General features: G+C 58.4%; 1 protein-coding gene across 2 annotated transcripts; it reads left to right on the forward strand.

Annotated features, from left to right (window-relative positions):
• Positions 1–23: 23 nt before the first annotated feature.
• On the forward strand, positions 24–22,788 carry TAMALIN (trafficking regulator and scaffold protein tamalin). Of its 2 annotated transcripts, XM_044995304.1 has the most exons (9): positions 24–550; positions 2,629–2,840; positions 11,546–11,595; positions 17,024–17,078; positions 17,867–17,969; positions 18,944–19,037; positions 20,274–20,340; positions 20,430–20,496; positions 20,727–22,778. In XM_044995304.1, exons 2-9 carry the CDS (start codon positions 2,724–2,726, stop codon positions 21,188–21,190), a joined length of 1,017 nt encoding a protein of 338 aa, XP_044851239.1. In that variant the 5' UTR covers positions 24–550; positions 2,629–2,723; the 3' UTR covers positions 21,191–22,778. The 2 variants fall into 2 exon arrangements, with proteins under 2 accessions (XP_044851239.1, XP_044851238.1); XM_044995303.1 differs by lacking the exons at positions 24–550; positions 2,629–2,840 and adding an exon at positions 3,643–3,819 and having other exon boundaries at positions 20,727–22,788.
• The last annotated feature ends 525 nt before the right edge of the window (positions 22,789–23,313 follow it).

The following is a 23,313-nucleotide window of genomic DNA, read 5'->3' on the forward strand; positions in this document are numbered from 1 at the left end:
GAATCCAGGCGTCCAGACCCCAAGTGGCTGCGCTAGACACTCTGCTCCCCGTTATTCCCTGGTTCAGTAGGGCCGGCAAGGTGCGAGGTGCTATACAAAGCCATAATCAGTCATGCGACACATGTAAAACCTCAGTGTTTTTGGCTTATCTACAGGGGAAGGAGGAAACCAGAAAGTTTGGTGATTTAGGGTCTGTAGCTTCTTCCCAGTTCCTTCTTCACATCACGGAATGGGACTCTTCTTGGATTCATTTTGGGGGGCTCACAAACCCAGTGGGGGTGTGAGTAACTACATAGACACGACGTACTTGGAGGGAAGCCTCTTTTGCAATTGAGCAAGATGGACAACAGAGGGCGACACACGCCTGCAGATAAGTTGACTCCAAGCCAAAGGAAGCCAGAGCTGCAGCTTCAGCTCCTGTTGTGTTTGGACCCTGTGTTCGGAGGGAGGTTCCTCTGTCCTGGAGGAAGCTCACCAGTGGGCCGTCAGTAAATACAAATATTCCCTTCTGCCGCCTATTTTGCCAAGGATCTCAAAGCACTTTCCCAAGGTCGGTTGGAGATGTCTCAGAAGGTTCTGTATGGTCTAGGTATAATTCTACAGCTGGGGAAATGGAGGCACGGTGAGGGGAAGTGACTCCCAGTGACAGGCTAGGAACCCAGGCAGGCTAGGCCTGGGTCAGTACAAAGCTGGGGAACCTCTGAGCAACGGACAGCGCTGCAGGAAGTGGGGTAGGGGAGATGCCAGGCAGTGTGGCCCAGTGCAGAGTGCTAAAGACTGGAGGTAGATCTTGGTTCTGCTGCCCTGCCTTGCAGTGTGACCCTCAGCAAGTCCCCTTCTCTGTGTCGAGGGCGGATACCGGTGTTGGGGAAGACCTTTGGGCTGCCTGGCTGAAAAGCACAGCGTAAGTCGGGCAGGAGGGAGCCCTTGCCTGCTCCCGCAGGGATGGGGTGAGGCCTACGTAGTGAATGTCTGCTGAGCCCCGGGAACGAAAGGCACCACAGAAATGCAAAGGGTGTTCCCACGTCTGATCCCAGACTGGCTTTGATAACGCGGCTGGTTCTACCCGCTCTCCGCACTGCACAGCCCGTGCACAGGTGGGAGAGAAACCAGAGTCACTACGGAGCCTACTGCTGCTGGGGAAGCAGGAAGAGCAGCGGGGTGGTCAGCTATCGTAGCCCTGGTGTCCCTTTGAAAAATCTGGGTTGGGCTCCATCACAGGAGTCCAGGACAGCGGCTAAAGCTACGGAGGTGGCAGCTCCTGTAGTTAGCTCACCAGCTTCTTTTCTGGGCTGGCATTGCCTTGCCGTGTGCCTGTGCAAGTCATTCACACCCTGCTGCCGAGGCGCGGCATCTCCGAACACCAGGCTGCCACGTGCTCCGTGCCTCAATTTCCCCACCTGTCCAAAAGGGGGCGATGCAATTATTATTTATTTAACATGAACAATGCAAGTTGTGCGCGGCCCCTTCACACGCTATAATCCTTAACGAGGTCATACGAGTGTGCCAGCAAGTGTCCGGTTCAGTGGGCGCGTGCAGCTCACCCCCAGCGTCGCGTGTACATGTCCTGGGGGAGAACATGACTCAGCACTTCTGTATTTCACTTCTCCTTTTTGGTGCTTCCTATAAAGAAGCCCACTCAGTGCTGCACTCTTAGTACAAGGGTCACTGTGGCTGGGCCTACGTCTGACCTGCATAAAATCGTCACCGGCTGAGCTCGGTTTTAGCGTGAAAGGAAAATGAATCTTGTGGGTAAGGCCGTGCACTGTGACGCAGGGCACCTGGTTCCACTCCCAGCTCCGACCCTGGCTTCCTGGGTGACCTCAGACCATTCACTTCATCTCTCTGGGCTTCATTTCCCCATCTGTAAAACAAATGATAACCCTTCCCTTGGCTGGGCCCTTTACGTCTTATAAATAATAAACGGAAATTCGTTAATTGACTAAGGGGCACATTCAGATGGCCCCCAAACAAACCTCCTCTTTACAGACCCTGGCATGAATAGAAATGAGTTAATCTATTTGTTTGATAGAACTGCTTTCCATTAAAGGTCTTTCTAGATTTAAACATCTCCTTGTAGCGTTTGCTACCAAACGGTGCAGGAAGGGTGTGAAACCCTGATCTTGCAATGAGCTCTGTACCTGTGGACCCCACTCCAGGATCTGGCCCTTGGTGAATGCATGACGACCAAATCATGACACTGACAAGTCATAATCCATTTTCCAAACTGAAAGAAATGCACAAGGGGCGGGGGGGTGCATCATTGGTGAAAAATACAGTAAATACAGGAGTTTTAAATGAGTTTAGCATTGCTAACCAGAGGTGTTATCGCTAACACAGCTGCACCTGTGAACGTATGACTGTTTTAACCCGACAGTGCCTCTTTCCAGATAACTCCATATCGTGGGGTATGCCTAGAAATACACCAGCCAAGATTCTCCCAGGTGTCTAGTGCTTCAGCATGCCTCAGTTTTGGGTGTCTAACTCGAATCACCTGAAATGGACCCCTCTGAAAATCAGCTCCCTTCAAGGTGTATCAAGTTGGACACTCCAATTCGCTGGTCTTGGGCCCCCTTTGAATAATACTAATAAATTTAATAATAACCTCTCTCTCTTTCTTGTATGCAGGTGTCAGAGTGTGACATCCAGGTCCTGGCCTCTGGATCCTGCAGGCTAGGCGTTGCAGACTGCCCTCCAGTTCTCGGGCTGGGTTATTGTCTGAGATGCTGTCACAGTGTGGGGAGGAACCCAGGCAAAGCCAACGCGTGGCTGCTACAGCTCTGGTCAAATGGGCTGCTGAGCCTGGTCCAGGATCTACAATGAAGCAGACAAGGAGGCAGGTGCAGTGATGGGCTCTTGAAGTTAGTGTGTTAGACTCTTTACCACTGAGGCTTCCACTCTCTAAGGACATAATTTTTGGCTCCCTGGCGGTGCTGAGATTCGTCCGTGCATGGCTAAAGACCGGTAGCACTCTTATCCAAGAGTGCCTGAGCTGCCACATACGGGGTGGCGAGAGAGCAGCCGTGGGATCACACTCTGGCCACCAGAGTTGGATTCCTCCCCTGAATAGGAGAAAACCCTCCAGTGGGTGCTGCCTGTTGTCCCCTGTCTGAGATGGATGCCCCAGGCTCAGGGAATAAACACGACTGCTCCCCAGCATCTATCCTTTGCAATTGCGAACATTAGGGGGGTGGGGTTTCTGTGTCATGGGGAGGAGTTTCCTGAAGGGGATGGAGCTAATATGCTGGGGTGGGGTTTATGGGCCATGGGGAGGAGTTTCCCTGGAAGGAGGGGGGCTCCTGGGGCGGTTTCTGAGCTGGGGCCCAGCTTTACTCGGGGAAGGGGCGAGGTATGTGAGCCGCAGGATGGAGTTTCCCTGGACGGGGGCGGGGCCTCCCATCTTTAGAGGCGGGGCGTCCGTGGAAGCAGGCGGTGGGTATGACCGAAGGGGCGTGGTCTCCCCGCCCCGGGGGCGTGGCGCAGCGGAGGTCCCTGTAGGAAGGGGCGTGGCCTCTCCCTGCCGGGGCGGGGCCTGTGTGGAAGAGGGCGTGTCCCCGGCCGGTGGGCGTGTCCTCCGGCGGCTCCGCCCCCCCCGGGCCGATATAGCCTCGTGCGCCGGCGGCCCGCGCCCCACGCCCGGCCATGACCCTGCGGCGGCTGCGGCGGCTGCAGCCCCAGGAGGAGGATGCGGCGGGGGCAGCTGCCCTGGACCCGGGGCCCGCGGGGGGCGGCCCCTTCCCGGCGCTGGGCGGCTGCCGGGCGGCCGAGATGTACCGGGCGCTGGCGGCCTCCGGGGGCACCTTGCCCCGGGCACGCAAGGTACGGACCGGGACCGAGCCCCCCCTTCCCCCCCCGGAACCGGGACCGAGCCTCCCCCGGAACCGGGACCGAGCCTCCCCTTCCCCCCTTCCCCGGGACCGGGACCGAGCCCCCCCCGACCGGGACCGAGCCCCCCTTCCCCCCGACCGGGACCGGGACCGAGCCCCCCTTCCCCCCGACCGGGACCGGGACCGAGCCCCCCCCCTTCCCCCCTTCCCCGGAACCGGGACCGAGCCCCCCCCCTTCCCCCCTTCCCCGGAACCGGGACCGAGCCCCCCCCCTTCCCCCCTTCCCCGGAACCGGGACCGAGCCCCCCCCCTTCCCGCCCCCCTTCCGCCCACCCCGACCGGGACCCGGACCGAGCCTCCCTCTCCCCTTCCCCTGACCGGTCCGAGCCCCCTTCCCCCCTCTCCCCTTCCCCCGACCGGGACCGAGCCCCTCCCGTGTCCGGACCCTCCCTTCCCCTTAGACACCCCCCCCCGACCGGGACCGAGACCCCTCCCCTCCTTCTGACCGGGACCGAGACTCCCCACCACCACCGACGCCCCCTCTCCCGGGACCAAGCCTCCCTTCCCCCAAACGGGACAGAGGCCCTTCCCTCCCCCCCTCCCCGACCGGAACCGGGGCCGAGCGCCCCCCCTCCCCAACCAGGATCGGGACCGAGCCCGGCGTCCGGACCCTCCCTGCCCCTTAGACCCCCCCACTGGGACCGAGCCCCCCACCGGGACCAAACCCCCTCTCCCGTGTCCGGACCCTCGCTGCCCCTTAGACCTCCCCCCAGCCGGGACCGAGGCCCCCCTCCTACCCCACTGGGCCCACAGGCTATGGACCAACTGCCGTGTGACCCCCTCGCCCCCAGCAGGGACTTGGCTCCTCCCTGGGGTGCAACCGGCACCTTGTGTTGTCCCAATGCGTCACCTCCCCACCCATGGTGTGTGGGATGCAGGGAAAGGCCGCGGGTTTCCCTTGGTCCCCAGGGACCCGCCAGCCCTAGGGCGTGTCCCTCTTGTGCTGTAATGCCACCCCGGCCCTATGGCACCCCCAGGGCCAGCTTCCCCTGCTGAGACTCAGCCCTCCGAGAGCATCCAGAACCCCCCGGGGCCTGCCGTGCTGCTGCGGGCGCTGAGATGGTGCCTTTAAATCCTCCTGCTTTAGGGTCTGAACTGACCCCAGCAGGGTGGGCATTAGGGAGAAGCAGAGACAGGGCGGGCAGGCTTCCCGGTACCTGCTCCCTGCAGGCTTTCTTGCATCTTCTGAAACAGCCCCTGCCGGGGATGGGGCACTGGGCTAGCTGGGCCACTGCTCTGAGCAGGCAGTTCCTGGGAGCAGATTGGCACCGCAGACAGCTTGTCCCCCTTGTTGATCATCAAACTCGGCATGGCTGGAGTTCTGTGCAACTTGGAGAGGAGGAGATTGCGGGGCGGGGCGGGGGGGGGTAACTTTTTGCATATAAATCAGTGGTATGTTCCACTTAATGCTTAGAGATGCTGATGGGTTAAACTCATCTCTCCAGAGAGCCAGTTTGTGGTGGTAAAGCGAAGGTTACAAAGATCTGCTGCAGTTCTGGCTCTGGGCTGGTTTCCTTCCTGCCTGCCTCTCACCAGTAACACAGGCAATGAAGAAGCTAGTTGGTTTTGCTTTTGTGAGGGTTCTCTAGGTCATTTCACTCCCAGCTTTTCATGCCCCAGCCCAGTGCCACAATGCTTGGGTTGTAAACAGTGCAGGGAATTGTTGGGTTTTAAACCTAACTTCTCGCTGGAACTCTTCTTAAAAAAAAAAGTCTCAGAATTTTCCACTGACCTCTGTAAAAGCTGATTATACACGATGCTTAAATGTGGGGCTTAAATCTGACCTGACGCGTTCCAGTGGAAAGAGAACACCTTAGGATCATTACATGGCCATGGTCACTGAAAAGTTTGTGCAACATAGAGGAAAACAACTTTAAGAAACTTCGCCCCTCGTGTCCTGAGAGACCTTCTGTCTAAGGCCGTCAACGGACTGCTTTGGCTGGTCCCTGGAAAAAGCCCCTGGCGGTCCATGTAAAAGGGTTGCTTCCAAAACTGGGGCTTAAGTTGGTAACTGGCTTAATCTGCTGGGCATGATGAGAAAGTAAATACTAGGGTGCTGGAAAGTGAAGTGTTTGAAATGTCTTCGTTTAGAAAGTTTGCTGTGTCCTGAACCAAGTTACCAAAACTTTCCCAAGAGAGAACTGGCTGTCGGTGGGGAAGAAAGGGCCGTGTCGGCAGAACTACGGGAGCGTAGCCCACAGTCTGCTGTAGTGTGAGCATTCCTATCTCGTCAGCATGTATTTGTGTCAAAAGCACTTATTCAGGGTTCTGGGTGCTTGTGCACATGCTAGAAGTCATATGAGCATAGGGACAAGCAGCCGTAACTCTCTGCCATCTGTCCAAAAACAGACGTTGTCTCTCGCAATATAAATTGTCCCTCTAATCAACTTGCCATCAATAAAAACAACAAGGAGTCCGGTGGCACCTTAAAGACTAACAGATTTATTTGGGCATAAGCTTTCATGGGTAAAAAAAACCTATGCCCAAATAAATCTGTTAGTCTTTAAGGTGCCACCAGACTCCTTGTTGTTTTTGTGGATACAGACTAACATGGCTACTCCCTGATACTTGCCATCAATAGTTGCCTTTGATATCTCTCAACCTGCAGGGGTTTAGTCAGGTCACATCAAACCCCTCAAATTCCACCTGGAAAAGGAACTGGAAGCCAGGACCCGTTTTGGAGCAATTCCCTGTGGCCAGTGCTTCAGGGGAGGCCATAAAACCCCACAATGTCTCCTAGCTGTGCAGATTTCCAAGTGACAAGCAGGGGAGGAGAAATTCCTTCCTGAGCCCAGCTGGCAGCCATGACCAGAAGCATAAGGATTGATAACGCTTATAATGTTCACCTAAGTATTGGGACAATGGATGCCGTTTTTCATACCCTTCCTACAGCACCAGTGCTTTGCAGGCAAAGGGAGGTCCTGAGAACATGCCGCCCAAGTAAGAGACAGCCCAGCAAGGGGTGGGATGGGGGTTAGGGTCAGAACACAGGCTGTACATTAGTATGAACACCCCTTGTTGGCTGCAGTTCAATGGTCAGTCCTCTTCTGACAGCTGTCGAAACCACTTGCTTCCCTTAGTAATATCCTCTAGTGGGGAGTTCACGGTCAGTTATGTGAGACGCAGGCCCTGGAGCTATGCTGTGCGTGAAGGCATTACTGGAGAAATAAGGACTCACTTCCTGCCCAGCTTCCCCATCCCTCTGGCAGCCTGAAAACACTCACTGCTGTTCACCAGGAGCGCTGAATGCAGAGCTCTTGGTGGAGCCTCACTCAGGCTGCAAGTTCTGAAGTGATCAGCTCTTGGGAGCATGTGATTGTGGGGTGCCTGTGATGGCGCAGCAGGCTTGGCTCTGGGTTCCATGGTGTCACGACCACTTCAGGACACATTGACGCAATTGTCCAGGAAGTGTGGAACATAATGAAACAATTGATGGGGAGACAAAGAAACAAATGACTTCTCAGGTTCCCTTTTTCAATAAGCTTTTCTACATGAGGGTGGTGAACGTGTGTGAGGTCAGGAATGGAGCTGTGGAAACCATGTCTAGTTGCGTTTTTGATCTCTGTGGCTAAGCCACATCAATGCAACGCTGGGGTGAGGGGGGTGGTTTTTAAGTGCTGCCTATGTAGTCAGAGGCGTCACTAGCTGCCGAAGAGCAAAGTGGATTCTCTTGTCTCCTGCCAAGACAGAAAAACTGTCACCTAAATAGGGATGCTGGAATCTCGTACGGTTGTGGGGGGTTTGTGTGTCCGGGAAGTTATGCTGTTCCTCCCTCGGTGCCCACGCAGAAAGCGGAGTTTGCAGCCCTGGCTGAGAACTCCTGTGTCACAAGCTGAACCAGTTGGGAGTGAATGATACAGATGCACCAACCTGTCGCTCTAACAGCCTCTTGTCTGATTCTAGCCCCCTGTGGTGCGGGCTGCGCGTTGGTGCAGAACTGGGGGTCAGGGCTCTCGGGGTCTGCACCCAGCACTGCCGCTGACTGGCTGTGACCCTGAGTAGGGCATGTCCCAGCCGGAAAGCGGGATAATACCGCTCGGCACGTTCCTCTGGGTGAAGAGCGCTAGAGGAGCGGGGCGCAGGCGGCCGGGCCGGTGCGGGGCGCAGGCGGCCGGGCCGGTGCGGGGCGGGGCGCAGGCGGCCGGTGCGGGGCGCAGGCGGCCGGTGCGGGGCGCAGGCGGCCGGTGCGGGGCGCAGCGGGGCGCAGCCTGAGCCAGGCAGATCAGACAGGATGTGCTGGGAGGCCGGCAGGAGTTTTGACTCCAGGGGCCAGGAGGGAAGGCACCTGGGAGGGCTCTGAAGGCAGCGGGGGCTGACTTGGCAGGACAGAGGGGGCGGGAGGCATGGAGACTGGGGGGACAAAGTAGCAAATAGGCATTGAGGCTGGCGGGAGGGGGCAGCAAGACGGGCCCTTTTGCCTTCAGCTGGCCGTGCTCCGGTCCCCCAGTGCGTGGAAGCTCTTGGCCCGACACTCGGACTCTTTCTAGGACTCTGTGTGCTTTACGCACTCGTTCTTGGGCCTGACGCGGGCTCCTGGCTGCTCAGACGCTGTGGGGGACGCCCCTTCCGTGCTGAACCAGAGGCTGGCGCCCAGGTCTGAGGCATTGCACAAACGTTCCTAGCCGTCCTTCTCAAAGCAAGTGAGACTTTCAGTCTCGCAGAGGAAGCTTCCTGCAAGTGGCTCGGGGCTAGATGTGGCGGAGAGAGGGGGGAATTGAGAGTCGGGTGTTGCTAAGAACTTCAGAAGAGAAGTGAATCTAGAGGCTGATGCTCTGCCAAGAAACTCTCAGTTAACTAGGAGGTCATGGATGTAGCTTCTGCAGAGTTGCACTGTTAGCTCCCTGGTTCCTGAATTTCCTGGTGAGGAGGAGTGGGGTGGAATAGTTTCCACATCAAACTTCCTGGGAGGGGTGGGGGGTCACTGCTGGAGGGGATGACTTGGTGGTGTGATCATCACGTTTGAAATGGTTGGACATCCTGGTGCAGTGGGTTCCAAGCCCAGGAGATGACGCCATTCCAAGTCCTGGAGCTGGCAGAAGGAACGGTCGAAAGGCTGCCAAAGCGAAAGGGGGCAGCAGGCCTTGTGTTCGTGCCAGAGGCAAATACGACCTAGCCAGCATCAGCCAGAACAGGGCTTCAGTGCGTCTGGGGTAGGTGTCCAGGGGGTTGGCTGCACAGTGCATTGGGTTTACTCCTTTGCATCCACTTAGCTTCCCAGAACCTCTGGAGGACAGAGACGTGTGTTCTGGGCAGGCCCAGTACTTCTCTGCTTGGATGCTAATGATAACAACCTGCCTTCCCCTGATCCTTTACCCAAATCTCTCTTCGCCCCCCCTCCCCCCCCGTTGTGCCTCCCGACACTGCCCTTCACCCCCAAGCCAGTTGCACTCCAGTGGCTTGTGAGCACTCTTGTGTGCACGGTCTGGGGTCTTCCAGGCTGAAACTCAGCTGTGCAGAAACTTGAAGAAAGCTGGATAGTCGCAAAGAAGGCCCCACCCAGGTGCTGGTGCCTCCAGCCCCAGGCAGGAAACCAGCTCTGCTAGCGAGTGGATGAACTGTGTGGTTTGTTTATGGAGCTGTCGGGGAGCAGGACCGGCGCATTTCACTTTCAAAACCTGGATTTCCATAGGAGGCACAGAGCCATTTGCATGGTCAGTTTCGATGTAAATTTATCAGCACCTGGCTCCTCTGAGCACAGAGCTCCCTCTTTTTGGGGGGGTGGGGGCAGATTAAATTTCCCCCTCTGACTCCAGCACGTCCCAGCTGGGGAGGGCAGCCCTGGCAGGTGTGGCCCATCGTTACCCACCTGCCACCCCAGCAGAAGTAACAATGCCCCAGCCACAGGGCGTGGTGTCTGTCAGTGCTACCTCGGGCTTCGTGTTGGAAGCGCATGTTTGCACAAGAGTCTGTTTAATTACACGTGGCGACACCGGGTCCTTGGTCGATGTCTAATGGTTTGATTCTGCCAAGGACCAAATGGGGGGATAATGTTTATCATTGGAGAGAAAAGTAGCAGCTCTCAGCTGGCTGCTGTTTGAAGCTGCCTCGCTCTGCTCTGCTCAGGAAGGGCTGTGACCGGGCCTCTGGAGTATTTATTTATTCTCTGTGCGGTGCAGGAGCTTGGAGAACCCTGGTGGCTGCAGTGGCTGGCTGGCCGGCCGGCTTGCATGCTTAGCTGCATCCCCGACTGGGCTTGCTCTGTGCCCGCGTCCTGCCCGCTAGCACCGCAGAATTGGCCGGGGCGGCGTTCGGCAGATGGCGGCCAGACCAGCGGAGCCCATGGGGCAGCCCTTCCTAGGAGTGTAGATAAGGCAGTGGCAGGAAGATGAGCCCGACTGGCGAGGGCAGGGTGCTAAGGGGGGGTACACTGGGCTGAGGGTGCAGTCGAGCCCCCGGGAAGACGGAGGCTTTGGCCAGTGATCCAGGGAGCTTGAGGCAGGGTTCTAGTCCATGTTTTTTTTCAAACCGAATTCCACTTGTGTGGGGTGGGGGCAGCTGGGCTTTTCAAAGGCAGTTTAATAAAAACCTGCTGTCTGCTTCTTGGCCACTGCAAGCGGGGACCGGGTTGAACCAAAGAGCAGCAAAAAAAGACACTTGGTGACAAAGCCCCGTCTTTATAGTCAGCCGCTACTTATGCCTCGGCCGAGATGTCTGAAATTCTTATGGCCGACTATGAAGTGGGTCCCGGGGCCGCCCACCTCGGGGTGATCCACTGATGCTAATTCATCTGGCTCGTCTGCCTTGCTGCTGCCTCCCAACAGGCGTTGGTTCCCCATTTTTTAAATGATCAACAATGAGGGGGATTGTTGAATTTCGCATTAAAAATCTGACTTTAGAGGAAAACAAAGAGGCTTTCTGTCTGCGGGGCTTTCATCTCCCAGCCCCACAGAGCGCTTGCCACAGCACGCAATGCACAGAACGTGACAGGAGCCAGCGATTCCGTTTGACGTCAGACCAGGGGACAAGTGTCAAACAGATGCAAGCTCCAGCTTAAACCAAAGCATGATTTGATCTGTCCCCTGGTGCAGCCCTGGCCTGGTGGGCCCTGCTTGCGGCCAGAGCGGGGCCTGCTCTTTGTCCTCTGTAGCTCGTCTCGTTCCCAAGTGCTTCACAGACTCTGTCAAAATGCAGCTGCGTCTGGGGTGAGGTGCAGCCAGCTGAAATGACCCATCAGCGCTGCACATTCTGGAATCCAGTGTGCCGTTTCCCTGGGGGGGCAGTTGCCCAGCTGACCTTTCCCGAGGTTGCTGGCCTTCTCGCGAAGAGGGACAGTGGGATCCGAAAGCACAGCAGGACCTTGGTGTCTCATCTCACCCGGCAGTGCAGTCTGCTCCCTGGTATCGGGCTGGGGCGGGAATGGAGCGCAGGACACGTCTGGCTTGACGCCTCCTGGGGCTGTTGGCAGGTCCCCAAGGCAGCTCGCAGGCCCAGGCAGTGCCAAGGGGACCCTCTCCAGGGTCCCTCTCCACTGCAGTAAGAGCCCCGCGGCTCGGCCCCGGCTGACTCAAGCTGCAGGACTGAACCTCGCAGTGGAACTGTTCGGATTCAGGCCCTGGCTAACGCTCCGGGGTCCCGGGGGGAAGCGTCGGCATTTGCATGCCGGCATGGGGGGGAAGGGATCGGCCGATCTAACGGTCTGTTTTCTCGCGCTCTCCTAGGGCTCTGGATGCCGATGGAAATCTCTGAGCCAGTCCCCGGAGCAGCACCGGTAAGCCACACCGCTTCCTTACCCCAAACAATAACCGGGCTCTGGCCTCAGCACGGCAGCCTCCTTCCCCCTCTCCCAGCCAGAGCAGCCTACTCGTTAGCATCTCGACAGGCTCATAAAAAGCAGCCTCCAGCTTCTGATCAGCTCTTGGGTTTCGGCCATTAACAGTCAGGGGCACTTACCCCCAGGTGTGGCTGCGACGCCAGGCGGTGCCCACTCCTCAGCTGTCCCAGGTCAGGCATGCAAACGGGCTTGTGGTCTGGGGGGCTGGGCCAGGGCAGGGGGTGAAGGGAACAGCCCCAGGGTGGCCTGCCGGCAAGGGAGGGAGGCGGATTGTAAAAAACAACCAAACAAAAATAACCCAACCTAATATCAAAGAGAAGTTCCGTGAATTCCTAAAGCTTCAGGGAAGTTTAAATGTTCCCTCTGCACCGCAAACGCAGCTGCCCTGGGCTTGGGCAGGAACGTTGGTTCCCTCCGTGCTCTCAACCCCTGCCAAGCCGAGTGGGGATGCCAGGAGTGAACCAGTCAATGAGTGCCTCGGAAGCGTTCCAGTTGTAACGAGCTCCCCTGGCTGGGGGCAGGCGGGTGGGCTGAGGGGCCATTGGGGTTGGAGACCGATGTGCAGCTTGGCCCGGTGGGAGTTGATAGAATCATAGAACAGGAAGGGACCTTGAGACGACATCTAGTCCAGTCCCCTGCACTCCTGGCAGGACTAAGTATCATCTAGACCATCCCTGACATGTTTGTCCAACCTGCTCTTAAAAATCCCCAATGATGGAGATTCCACAACCTCCCTGGGCAATTTATTCCAGTGCTTAACCACCCTGACAGTTAGGAACCTTTTCCTAATGTCCAACCTAACCCGCCCTTGCTGCAATTTAAGCCCATTGCTCCTTGGCCTATCCTCAGAGGTTAACAACAATTTTTCTCCCTCATCCTTGATAAGTTTTCAAGTACATAAAAGGGTGTTACAGGTCCCCTCTGTCTTCTCTGCTCTAGACTAAAGAAGCCCAATTTTTTCAATCTTCCCTCATAGCTCATGTTTTCTAGACCTTTAATTGTTTTTGTTGCTCTTCTCTGGACTCTCTAATTTGTCCACATCTTTCCTGAAATGTGGCACCCAGAACTGGACACAATACTCCAGCTGAGGCCTAATCAGCGTGGAGTAGAGCAGAAGAATTACTGCTCATGTCTTGCTTACAACACTCCTGCTAATACATTCCAGAAGGATGTTTGCTTTTTTTGCAACAGTGTTACACTGTTGACTCATATTTAGCTTGTGATCCACCATGACCCACAGATCCCTTTCCACAGTGCTCCTTCCTAGGCAGTCATTGCCCATTTCGTACGTGTGCAACTGATTGTTCCTTCCTAAGTGGAGCACTTTGCATTTGTCCTTATTGAATTTCATCCTATTTAGTTCACACCATTTCTCCAGTTTGTCCAGATCATTTTGATCCTATCCTCCAAAGCACTTGCAACTCCTCCCAGCTTGGTATCGTCCGCAAACTTTATAAGTGTACTCTCAATGCCAGTATCTAAATCATTGATGAAGATATTGAACAGAACTGGACCCAAAACCGATCTCTGAGGGACCCCACTCGTTATGCCCTTCCAGCCTGACTGCGAACCACTGATAACTACTCTCTGGGAATGATTTTCCAACCAGTTATGCACCCACCTTACAGTAGCTCCATCTAGGTTGTATTTCCCTAGTTTGTTTATGAGAAGGTCATGCGAGACAGTATCAAAAGCCTTACTAAAGTCAAGCTATACCACATCTACCGCTTCCCTACTATCCACAAGGCTTGTTATCCTGTCAAAGAAAGCTATCAGGTTGGTTTGACATGGTTTGTTCTTGACAAATCCATGCTGACTGTTACTTATCACCTTATTATCCTCTAGATGTTTGCAAATTGATGGCTTAATTATGTGCTCCATTATCTTTCTGGGTACAGAAGTTAAGCTGACTGGTCTGTAATTCCCCAGGTTGTCCGTATTCCCCTTTTTATAGATGGGCACTAGATTTGCCCTTTTCCAGTCTTATGGAATCTCTCCCGTCTTCCATGACTTCTCAAAGATAACCACTAATGGCTCAGATATCGCCTCAGTCAGCTCCTTGAGTATTCTAGGATGCATTTCACCAGCCCTGGTGATTTGAAGACATCTAACTTATCTCAGTAGTTTTTAACTTGTTCTTTCCCTATTTTAGACTCTGATCCTACCTCATTTTCACTGGCATTCACTGTTAGACGTCCAATCGCCACCAACCTTCTTGGCGAAAACCGAAACAAAGACGTTATTAAGCACCTCTGCCATTTCCATATTTTCTGTTATTGCCTTTCTCCCCTCATTGAGTAACGGGCCTACCCTGTCCTTGGTCTTCCTCTTGCTTCTAATGTATCTGTAGAATGTTTTCTTTTTTCCCTTTATGTCCCTAGCTAGGTTGATCTCATTTTGTGCCTTGGCCTTTCTAATTTTGTCTCTACATATGAGGTATTTGTTTACATTAATCCTTTATCGTTTGACTGCATTTCCCCTTTTTGTAGGACTCTTTTTTGAGTTTTAGATCACCGAAGGTCTCCTGGTTAAGCCAGGGTGGTCTCTTTCCTGTGCAGTAGGCTAGTTCTGCACACCAGGGTGCTGGAAAGGTCTGCAGTCAGCGAGGGATTGGAGCCTATGGGGCGGGGGCGTTGCGGGGCTGAGGACCTGACTGTCAGGGGGTCTGAACACCTTCCAGGGGGTGGGTCTCCAGCATGCCCAGAAATCCTGCCTGCATCATAAAACCAAGGCTGCGTGCCAGGAAAACCATTAACCATTTGGGCTCTGGACACAAACCTGCTGAAAAGCCCCAGAGGCTGCAGCTCCTCTCAGAGCATTGGCGTTTATCCCAGCCTTCCTGGGGTTTCAGGGCGACCATTCACCGCTCAGAAGCCGCAAGCACCGCTCAGGATTGGGCCTTTAGCAAGGCCATGACAGCAATGAACGAGTGGCAGAAGCGTGTGTGTTTGAACCGCAAAGAGAAGTCTATAAATAAAGGCTATTTTGAGCGCTTAGCCGGGGTAGGTGATTGCGTGGGGGCAGGGGGAAGTGATGAATTTTCTTTACCGGAGGGTGAAATTCTCCCACGTGAAATAAGACCCATTATGAGCCAGATGAGCAGCTGGGAGCCCTCCAGTGGAGCTTGTTAAATACCCGCTCAGGCATGACGCATCGCACGTGAGCCGGTAAATGGCCTCTGGAACAGCAGCTGCCTGAAGGTGTGGGATTGTTTCCCTTTGCAAGGCTGACACCAGGGCTGGGAAAGGGCCCCTCAGATTTTGTGCTGCCGGCGTGCTGCTGTCCTGCCTGATCGGGGCAAACCAGGTGTGTGCTGGGGGCTTTTCCCCTCCTCGCACGCTGGTTCCTGCCTTTGCAGGGGCTGGGCTCCGATCCAGGGAGGCCTCCTCTCCAGCCTCCGTGGCGCATGTAACAGAAATTCAAAGCCGGCTTTAATTATCCAAGTGCCAGAAGGATCCAGCTGGCAGCCAAGTCGCTGTCTCTAGCACGTATCAGAGGGGTAGCCGTGTTAGTCTGGTTCTGTAGAAGCAGCAAAGAATCCTGTGGCACCTTATAGACTAACAGACGTTTTGCAGCATGAGCTTTCGTGGGTGAATACCCACTTCTTCAGATGTCTCTAGCACATGGACCCTTTTGAGAGGGCTTTGGACAAATCCCAGCCCTCGGCCCCTCAGTGCGGGGTCCTGCTGGAGCGTGAGGTGGTGCTTGGGACCTGATTTGTCTCAGGCTGCAAACCGGCTGTACGTGGTGGTGTCCTAACTCACCCATGCGACCCCCCCAGCCTTGCTGCTTCCCAGGGGCTCGGGCTGTCCCCTTGATGGGGCTGGCGTGGCCATTAGCTAGAGTCAATGGGACGGCTGGAAGGGCAGCTCTTTTTCTGTGGAAGAAGCTGCATCCCCTTCGAGAAGGGGCTCCCGGGTTTAATTATAAGCCGAAGGGATTGTCTGCTTTAGGAGTCTGGGAGTGTGGGTGGTGGAGACATGCTGCCGCTGGCTTTAAAGTGGGGCTTGCAGCTGGGTAACGGGTCTGCACTGGGAGCCCAGACACGGGGGGGGGGGGGCGTGTTGCACTGGTGCAAGTGGTGCTTTACCCTCGTAGACGTGTTCCACTAGTGCAGTGTTAACACTGGTGGGTTGCATTAGTAGCGATGCTGGAGCAGAGATCCCCAGTGCCCCAGACAAGCCGCCTCCTTGGGAAAGTAAAACCGATCACAGCCCTGATGTTTCGGGTGCCGGAAGTGGGGCCAGCAATCCAGGCTCCTTCCAGTAGAGACTAGGATGGTAACCCTTGGGCAGCACATGGCGGGCAGGGCTTGTGAGCCATCCCACGTCACATCCTCCCAGGCTTTCTGCCAGGGCTGCGCCGCTCTCCCCATTTGCAGTGGGGGGACATGAGGTGCAGAGAGGTTAAGGGACACTCCCAAGTTCACAGCACCAGGCAGTGTCAGAGCTGGTTTCCTGACCGCAGGTTTGCCAATAGCTCCTTTATCTCTGTGCCTCCTGCCGCCCCGGAGAAGGCCCAGTGACTCATGCTGAATCTGGGGGAGAGCTGTTCTGCGAAGGCTTAATTCAGTGAAAACACTGAACCAGCTGCTTGGCCAAGGGGCACGAGGCGCTTTCCTGCCTGCATTGTTCTGGAGCACGAGAATCAACCCATTTGGAGCGTAATTGCTTAGCTGCAGGCAGGAGACGCTTACGCAACTTGTTCAATAACACGCTTCGGGGAGCGGCGGGGCCAGCCCGCTGGCGGCTGTGACATGGGGGGGCCTGCGAGGTGGGGCCTGATGCTTGGTACGCAGAGCCTGGCAGGTAGTCAAGGTGGATTCCCCTTTCGGGGTGGGAGGGTGGGGTTCCCCTCTGGGTCGGGCCCATGCTGAAGTCATCACGTCTGTGTCTGTCTCTTCCCCCTCCTGCCCCTCGCTGGGGAAGCTGCATAATTAAATGTGGCCCTGGCCTCGGATCATTCCTGCTTTAAACCCGGGAGCTGGGACTCCTGGGTTCTAGCCCCAGCTCTTGGAGGGATTGCAGGCCGGTGCCTGGAGCAGGGGGACCAAGAGCTCGGCCTCCTGGGTCCTCGTCCTGGCTCTGCTACTGACCTGCTGTGTCACCTTGGGCAAGTCACGTAACCCTTCTGCGCTGGCTCGAGGCCCCTGGGAGAGAGGAGATGTCACTGGGATTTGAACGGGCTTTGTGACAAGGGGGGTTGATTGGTAGCCGTGCTCCATGCGGGCGAGACGCCGCTGGGGTGGGGGGATATCACCGGTGCTGACGCTGCCCTGGGGGCCGTGGCTCTGTTCTGGGCACGCAGCCATGGGCGGGGTGGAACAGGGAGTCAGGCCGCTGCTGATGACCCTGTCTCTCCCCAGGAAGGTGATCACGCTGGAGAAGGAGGCAGAAGAGACATTTGGGTTTGAGATCCAGGTGAGTGCCCCCACCCCCGAGGGCAGAGAAATCAGCTGGCACTCGCTCTAAGAAAACAGACCTCAAGTGGGATTTGGATCATGGTTCTACCCGGAAGGCCCCCTGGGGACCCAGGGCTGCCTCTCCTAGCCGCTCCTCCCGGCTGGTGGTGCCGGGGGCTAGCCAGTGTGCCGGGCGGCCGGGTGTGGCTGTATCGGCCCCAGCGGTGCAGGTAGCAGCCGTTCGTGGGGGTGGGGTTGCCCCATGCTCGGCTGTTTGCAGGCAGCGCTGCTCCCCAGAGCAGTAGCGCGCTCGCGGGGCGGAGGAGCGGCCCTGGTTTCAGACCAGACCTTGCTCTGCATTTACAGTATTTTTAAACTGCATCTGAGCCAGGGTTTATTTTTAGCAGCGATGATGCTGAAGTTACAGAAACCGCCCCCGACTCAGTCACGGTTCAGATGGCGGGAGGGGGCCGGCAGCTCACGCAAAGCAGCCATCTGGAGCGGGCTGGGTCTGGGGGCCTGTGAGGGGGCCCCCGTCGCTGTGCGTTGCTAAGCACTATGCAAATGTTGGTTAAATAGGGAACGTTTGGGGGGGTGGCTCCTGACGTGCAGGGACGCGGAGCTGGGGCGAGGCAGCGTAGGCAGTCCCTGGATCCTCAGCTGTAGCAGGGACCTGGGGAGGGAACGTGGTGCTGGGAGATGGATGGTGCTAACCTCGGGGCTGGAGGCTTCCGGTGTCTCTCGCCGGCCGGCCAGGGCTCGCTCAGCCCTTCCCACTAACGAACTGGCGGCTGCTGCTCATTCCAGACCTATGGACTCCACCACCAAGACAAGAAGAGGGTGGAAATGTTCACCTTTGTCTGCCGTGTCCACGAGGGGAGCCCAGCCCAGCTAGCGGGGCTCACACCCGGTAAGTGCATCGCGCCAGCTCCCCAGGGCTCGGTCCCCAGCTCACACCCTGGGGCGGGAGGAGGTACGGATGGGGGGGAGGCGGTCAGAGCCGGGGTAGGACCCAGGCATCCCGGCTCCCAGGGGCAGACCCGTGTTTCACTAACAATAGTGTTCGCTGGTTAAAGGTAAGTGGAACAGAAGTAACCAGAGCTGGGAGCTGCCGAGTGGGAGGAGGAGGAGAACTGAGAGAGAGTTGGGGAAAAGGCAGCTCCCTGCGTGGCGCCTGGGTGTCAGCCCCTCTGCCCTTTCTTGGCCTTGCCCCGGGCTGCAGGGCCCCTGGGAGCTGACTGCTCTGAGGCGCGAGGGGGAAGTCACAAGCATCGCTCCTGTTTGCACGCAGCCCCTGGCGGGTGCCAGCCACACAGGCATGTCCCCTGCCTTATCACGGCACCGCACATGCCACGGCCTGGCGCTCTGCAGCCCAGCGCAGGAAGTGACTCTGCAGGGTTCACTGGGGCATGGGGCCTGCCATGAGCAGACAGAGCTCTGAGCTCGGCCATGTGCTGGTTCTTGGGATGTTCCCGGCCAGCCAGATTCCAGCTAGGAGCCAGGACTCCTGGGTTCTCTCCCTGGCCCGGGGAAGGGGGTGAGGGCTAGTGGTTAGAGCAGTGGTGACTGGGAGCCAGGACTCCTGGGTTCTGTCCCTGGCCCAGGGAAGGGGGTGAGGGCTAGTGGTTAGAGCGGGGGGGTGGGGCTGGGAGCCAGGACTGTGGGTTCTTGTCCAGTTGTGCCCTGAGTTTAACCTGGGGAAAGTCCCTTCTGTGCCATGTGGCTCAGGTTGCCCTGCCCCCTCTGTGCAGGGCTCAGGGTTAGTGTCGGAGATCCATGGGGCTGGGAAGGGGTCGGCTGCATCAGCCAGTCCCCTGCGGGGGCACCGAGCTGAGGTTCATGCCGCTGGCGAGGGCGGCTCTGAGTGCTTTGTCTGTCTCCCAGGAGACACCATCACCGCAGTAAACGGGCTGAACGTGGAGGGCATCCGACACCGCGAGATCGTGGAAATCATCAAGGCCTCCGGGAACGTGCTCAGGTGAGACGCTTGCAGCCACCCGGGGAGCAGGAGAGCTGGGGCTGGGACACGTTCCCCGTGTGCCAGGTGGGAGGTGGGGATCCGCTGCCCCAGTGCTCTGGTGCCTGGCTGGCTTGTGGGGCCAAGGGGCAGGAGAGCTGGGGCTGGGACACGTTCCCCGTGCTCCGGGTGGGAGGTGGAGATCCGCTGCCCCAGTGCTCTGGTGCCTGGCCGGCTTGTGGGGCCAAGGGGCAGGAGAGCTGGGGCTGGGACATGTTCCCTGTGCTCCGGGTGGGAGGTGGAGATCCGCTGCCCCAGTGCTCTGGTGCCTGGCCGGCTTGTGGGGCCAAGGGGCAGGAGAGCTGGGGCTGGGACATGTTCCCCGTGCTCCGGGTGGGAGGTGGGGATCCGCTGCCCCAGTGCTCTGGTGCCTGGCTGGCTTGTGGGGCCGAGGGGCAGGAGAGCTGGGGCTGGGACACGTTCCCCGTGCTCTGGGTGGGAGGTGGAGATCCGCTGCCCCAGTGCTCTGGTGCCTGGCTGGCTTGTGGGGCCGAGGGGCAGGAGAGCTGGGGCTGGGACACGTTCCCCGTGCTCTGGGTGGGAGGTGGAGATCCGCTGCCCCAGTGCTCTGGTGCCTGGCTGGCTTGTGGGGCCGAGGGGCAGGAGAGTTGGGGCTGGGACACGTTCCCCGTGCTCTGGGTGGGAGGTGGAGATCCGCTGCCCCAGTGCTCTGGTGCCTGGCCGGCTTGTCCTAGAGGTGGGGCCGGGCCAGGGGGCAGGAGGAAGCAGCCAGTGCTCACAGGAACTGGCTTCCTCAGAAGATAACCCCTGTCTCAGTGGGACTGGGGGCTGCCCTGGCGCAGCCTTGCTTAGAGCAGCTCCCGCTCATCCCCCGTCTGTCTCCCCTGCCGGCTGGGGGTCTCGTAGCCTGGGGGGACGGGCCACCCTTGGAGTGCCCCACCTGGCTGCGAGGGAGCCTGCTCCGGCTCTGACCCCTTCACCTGGTAACGAGCTCCTTCCCCTCTGCTGTGGGACCGTGTCAGGCCCCAGGGCAGCCCAAGAAGCCCACCTGGCGACAAGTTGTCCTGTGCTGGGCTGAACTCGGGAGAGCGCCTAGAAAAACATCCAGGGCCTCTTTGCGGCAGGGACTTGAAACGGGGGGGTCTGCAGAGGACACCCCCTTTGCTGGTGGGGGGGCAGGCTGGCGGGAGACCCCCTTTCTCCATGGAGGGCTGCGATTTGGTTGGTCTCTTGCAGGCTGGAGACGCTGTATGGGTCGTCCATCCGGAGAGCAGAGCTGGAGGCGCGGCTGCAGTACCTAAAGGTGAGGCTGTGACCTGGAGTGAGCGACCCGCCCGTCCGCCCGCAGCCAGGTCCCCCCAGGCAGCCCTAACTGGCCTGTCTGTCTTGCAGCAAACCCTGTATGAGAAGTGGGGGGAGTACCGCTCGCTGATGGTGCAGGAGCAGAGGCTGGTGCGTGGTGAGTGCGGGCGCCGGGCGCGTGTTTTGCGGTGGGAGTGAAAAGCAGCCGGAGCGCGGTGGGGACCTCCCCGTGCTGGGATGGGGGTGGGAGCACACCCGGCCTGCCCTTCCCTATGGGAGCTGCTGAGACCAGCCGGGGAGGGGGCTGACGCCCCAAAGCCCTCGCCCGCCTGGCCGCTGCACGGTGCGGTCGTGCCCAGCCCGTTCTCACGGCCCTTGTGCCCCCAGGGATCGTGGTGAAAGACCCCAGTGTCTACGACACGCTGGAATCCGTCCGCTCCTGCCTGTACAGCGCTGGGCTCGCGAGCGGCTCCCTCTCCTTGGGGAAGATGCTGTCGGGCGCGGGCAGTACCTCCAGCTGCGTCAGCACCGCCACCGAGGAGAGCGAGGACTCTGTCTACCAGACCTGCTTCTTTGACTCGGCCGATTCCCTGGACGGGCACTCGGGGCGGGGCGGGGGCAGCGCCCCCCCAGCCCTCTCCCAGCGCCGGCCCACCCTGACCCGCAGCGCCAGCGTCAAATGCACCAGCAGCAGCAACGGGGCCGTGGGGCACTTCTGGGACAGGCCGGGTGACCCAAAGAACTGCACAGTCACGCCCCACAAGAGCAAACACACCAGCTTCCGGAAAAGGCTCCTCAAGTTCATCCCGGGACTCAACCGCTCCCTGGAAGAGGAGGAGAGCCACCTGTAGGGGGCGCTGGCTGCAGGGGTGGGGCACAGGGACACGGGGGCCATGGAGCAGCCAAGTTTGACGCAGTTTGGTTTGTTTATTTATTTATTTATTATCCCGGTTGGTGCCGGGGCCCTGGCAGAGCGTGGGGCCAGGGCCTCTGCTGTGAAGGGCAGAGGGGACTTTTGCTCCCCCCACAGAAGAAGAAACATGCAAGGGAATGGGGGGGGAGGGAGCTGGATCTAGCCCCAGCGGCAGCCTGGGTGCCTGCTCGTGGGAGCTGCTGGAGGAGGGAACTGGGCCTGTCTGCAGGTTAGGGGGGATTTTTCAGGTGTCCTGGGGGGATGGGCCATGGGGGGCCCTTCGCTTCCAGACCTCATGTGACCAAACCCCTCCAATAGCTCTGGGGGCGGATGAGCTGATGGGTCGGAGCCTGTCTGGGGCAGCATCAAACGGGCTCTGCCCTCAGGCCAGTACCATCGGCAGGGAGGCCACAGGAGGAGAGAGCAACTCCTCCTTCCTCGAGGGCGAGGCTGGCTGTGGCCCTGCCCGTGTCTCCTGCGGGCCAGGCTGCCGTGGAAGCACAGGACTGTCCCGGGAAGAGAGGGATCCTGGCGCTACCCCAGAGTGCTCTGAATGGAGCTGTAGCCAGCACGATCTCCGAGCGGGCACCCTCTTCCCCGATGCAGCGGGGAGCATCCTGGTCCAGAGAGGTGTGGGGTCCCCCCTGCTTTCCCCTGGAAGGCGTCCAGCAGCCAGTGGCTCAGCTCTGTTCCAGCCACATCCTCCTCCTGTCTCCGCAGCGCTGGGGCTCTGCATGACTTCCTGCAAAGTCTGCGCTTCTGTCTCAGCCCTATTTATGGCACCGGCTCTCAGCGCACAGGTGACTGAACCTTGGGGGCGTCTGTCTCTCCCCCACACCACTCTGCCCGGTGACGCGTTGGGCTGGAGCGAGAAGATCCCTTTGTAACCGCCTGACGCCAGCAGAACTGCTCGTCCCTCGGGCTGCTGAGCACCCTGCAGGGTCACACCCATGGGGTGGCTGACACAGGCGAGCTAGCATCTTACCGGGGCGTCTCCGCTGTCTGGAAGGAGGAGTCGGCACTCAGGGCCAGCCCTGGCCTGAGAGCAGGATGGGGCTGTGGGTGACCTGCAGCCCTTCAGGAAAAGGCTTCACTGGCTGGGGGAGGGGAGAGAAACTGGTTCCATGGAGCAGAGGGGAACTTCTCAGCCAAGCTGGTTCTTATCTCAGGAAATAGCCACAGGAAGAGGGTGGCTCAGCACGGGAGGGCTCCCTGCTGGATAAAATGGAGCCCCCACCCCCCAAGCAGCACTAGATAGCAGAGGGGGGGTGGGGCTGTGGCTGGGACACGGGTGTGGTTGGCTGTGGTGTGGGGGGGGGAGGTTTTGTACAGACACAGACATTGCTGTTAAAATGCTTGCCACAGATTCTGATCAATACAATGAGACTGTTTTGCATCCGCGTGGGGCTGTTGTAATTTCACCTTGGCTCGCTTGCTTCCCGAGATGGGGGAGTGTCCCTGAGGGGGGTGGGGGTCACAGGAGCGGGAGCGAAAGGACTCGCCCCCAGGGTCAGTGGCAGAGCTGGCTACGGAACCCAGGCGTCCGGACTCCCAGCCCCATGCACCTGTCAGCCTTGCATGGGCTGAGAGTGGCTCAGAGGACGTCTCCATTGAGCTCCTCTGTTAGTGCCCCCCCCCCCCGAGTGTCTGGGGGGGGCACGCTTACCCCTCCTGTAAGCTCCCTCCAGCACAGCCCCAGCCCCTCGCCCTGCTGAACTGCCCATGTGCTGTAGCCCTCGACTGCACTGGAGGGGAGAGGGGGATCCTGCTGATCAGGACTGGCCTCCTGTTGGTGGGGTCTGCTCCCCGAATTCCCAGCCTGCAGGTGGTTCGGGCCAGCCCCTCGGTCAGAGCTGCTCTCCTCCAGCGCTGCCTGGGGCCGGGAGGGAGTCCCAGCGTTCCTGTGGCTAAGGGCCTAATTGCATGTGGGCTGTGGCCTAAAATAGCCCTGCATCCAAGGCAGCCTGGCTCATGTTAGGCAGGGAGTGGACTCTGGGGAGGTGCTGCAAGCCAGCTGTGCACCCAGCTGGACCCAGCCGGGGGACGGGTTCCGCAGGGCTA

Source organism: Mauremys mutica, chromosome 20 (genome assembly GCF_020497125.1).
Source record: "Mauremys mutica isolate MM-2020 ecotype Southern chromosome 20, ASM2049712v1, whole genome shotgun sequence".
In the NCBI taxonomy this organism is placed as follows: Eukaryota; Metazoa; Chordata; order Testudines; family Geoemydidae; genus Mauremys; species Mauremys mutica.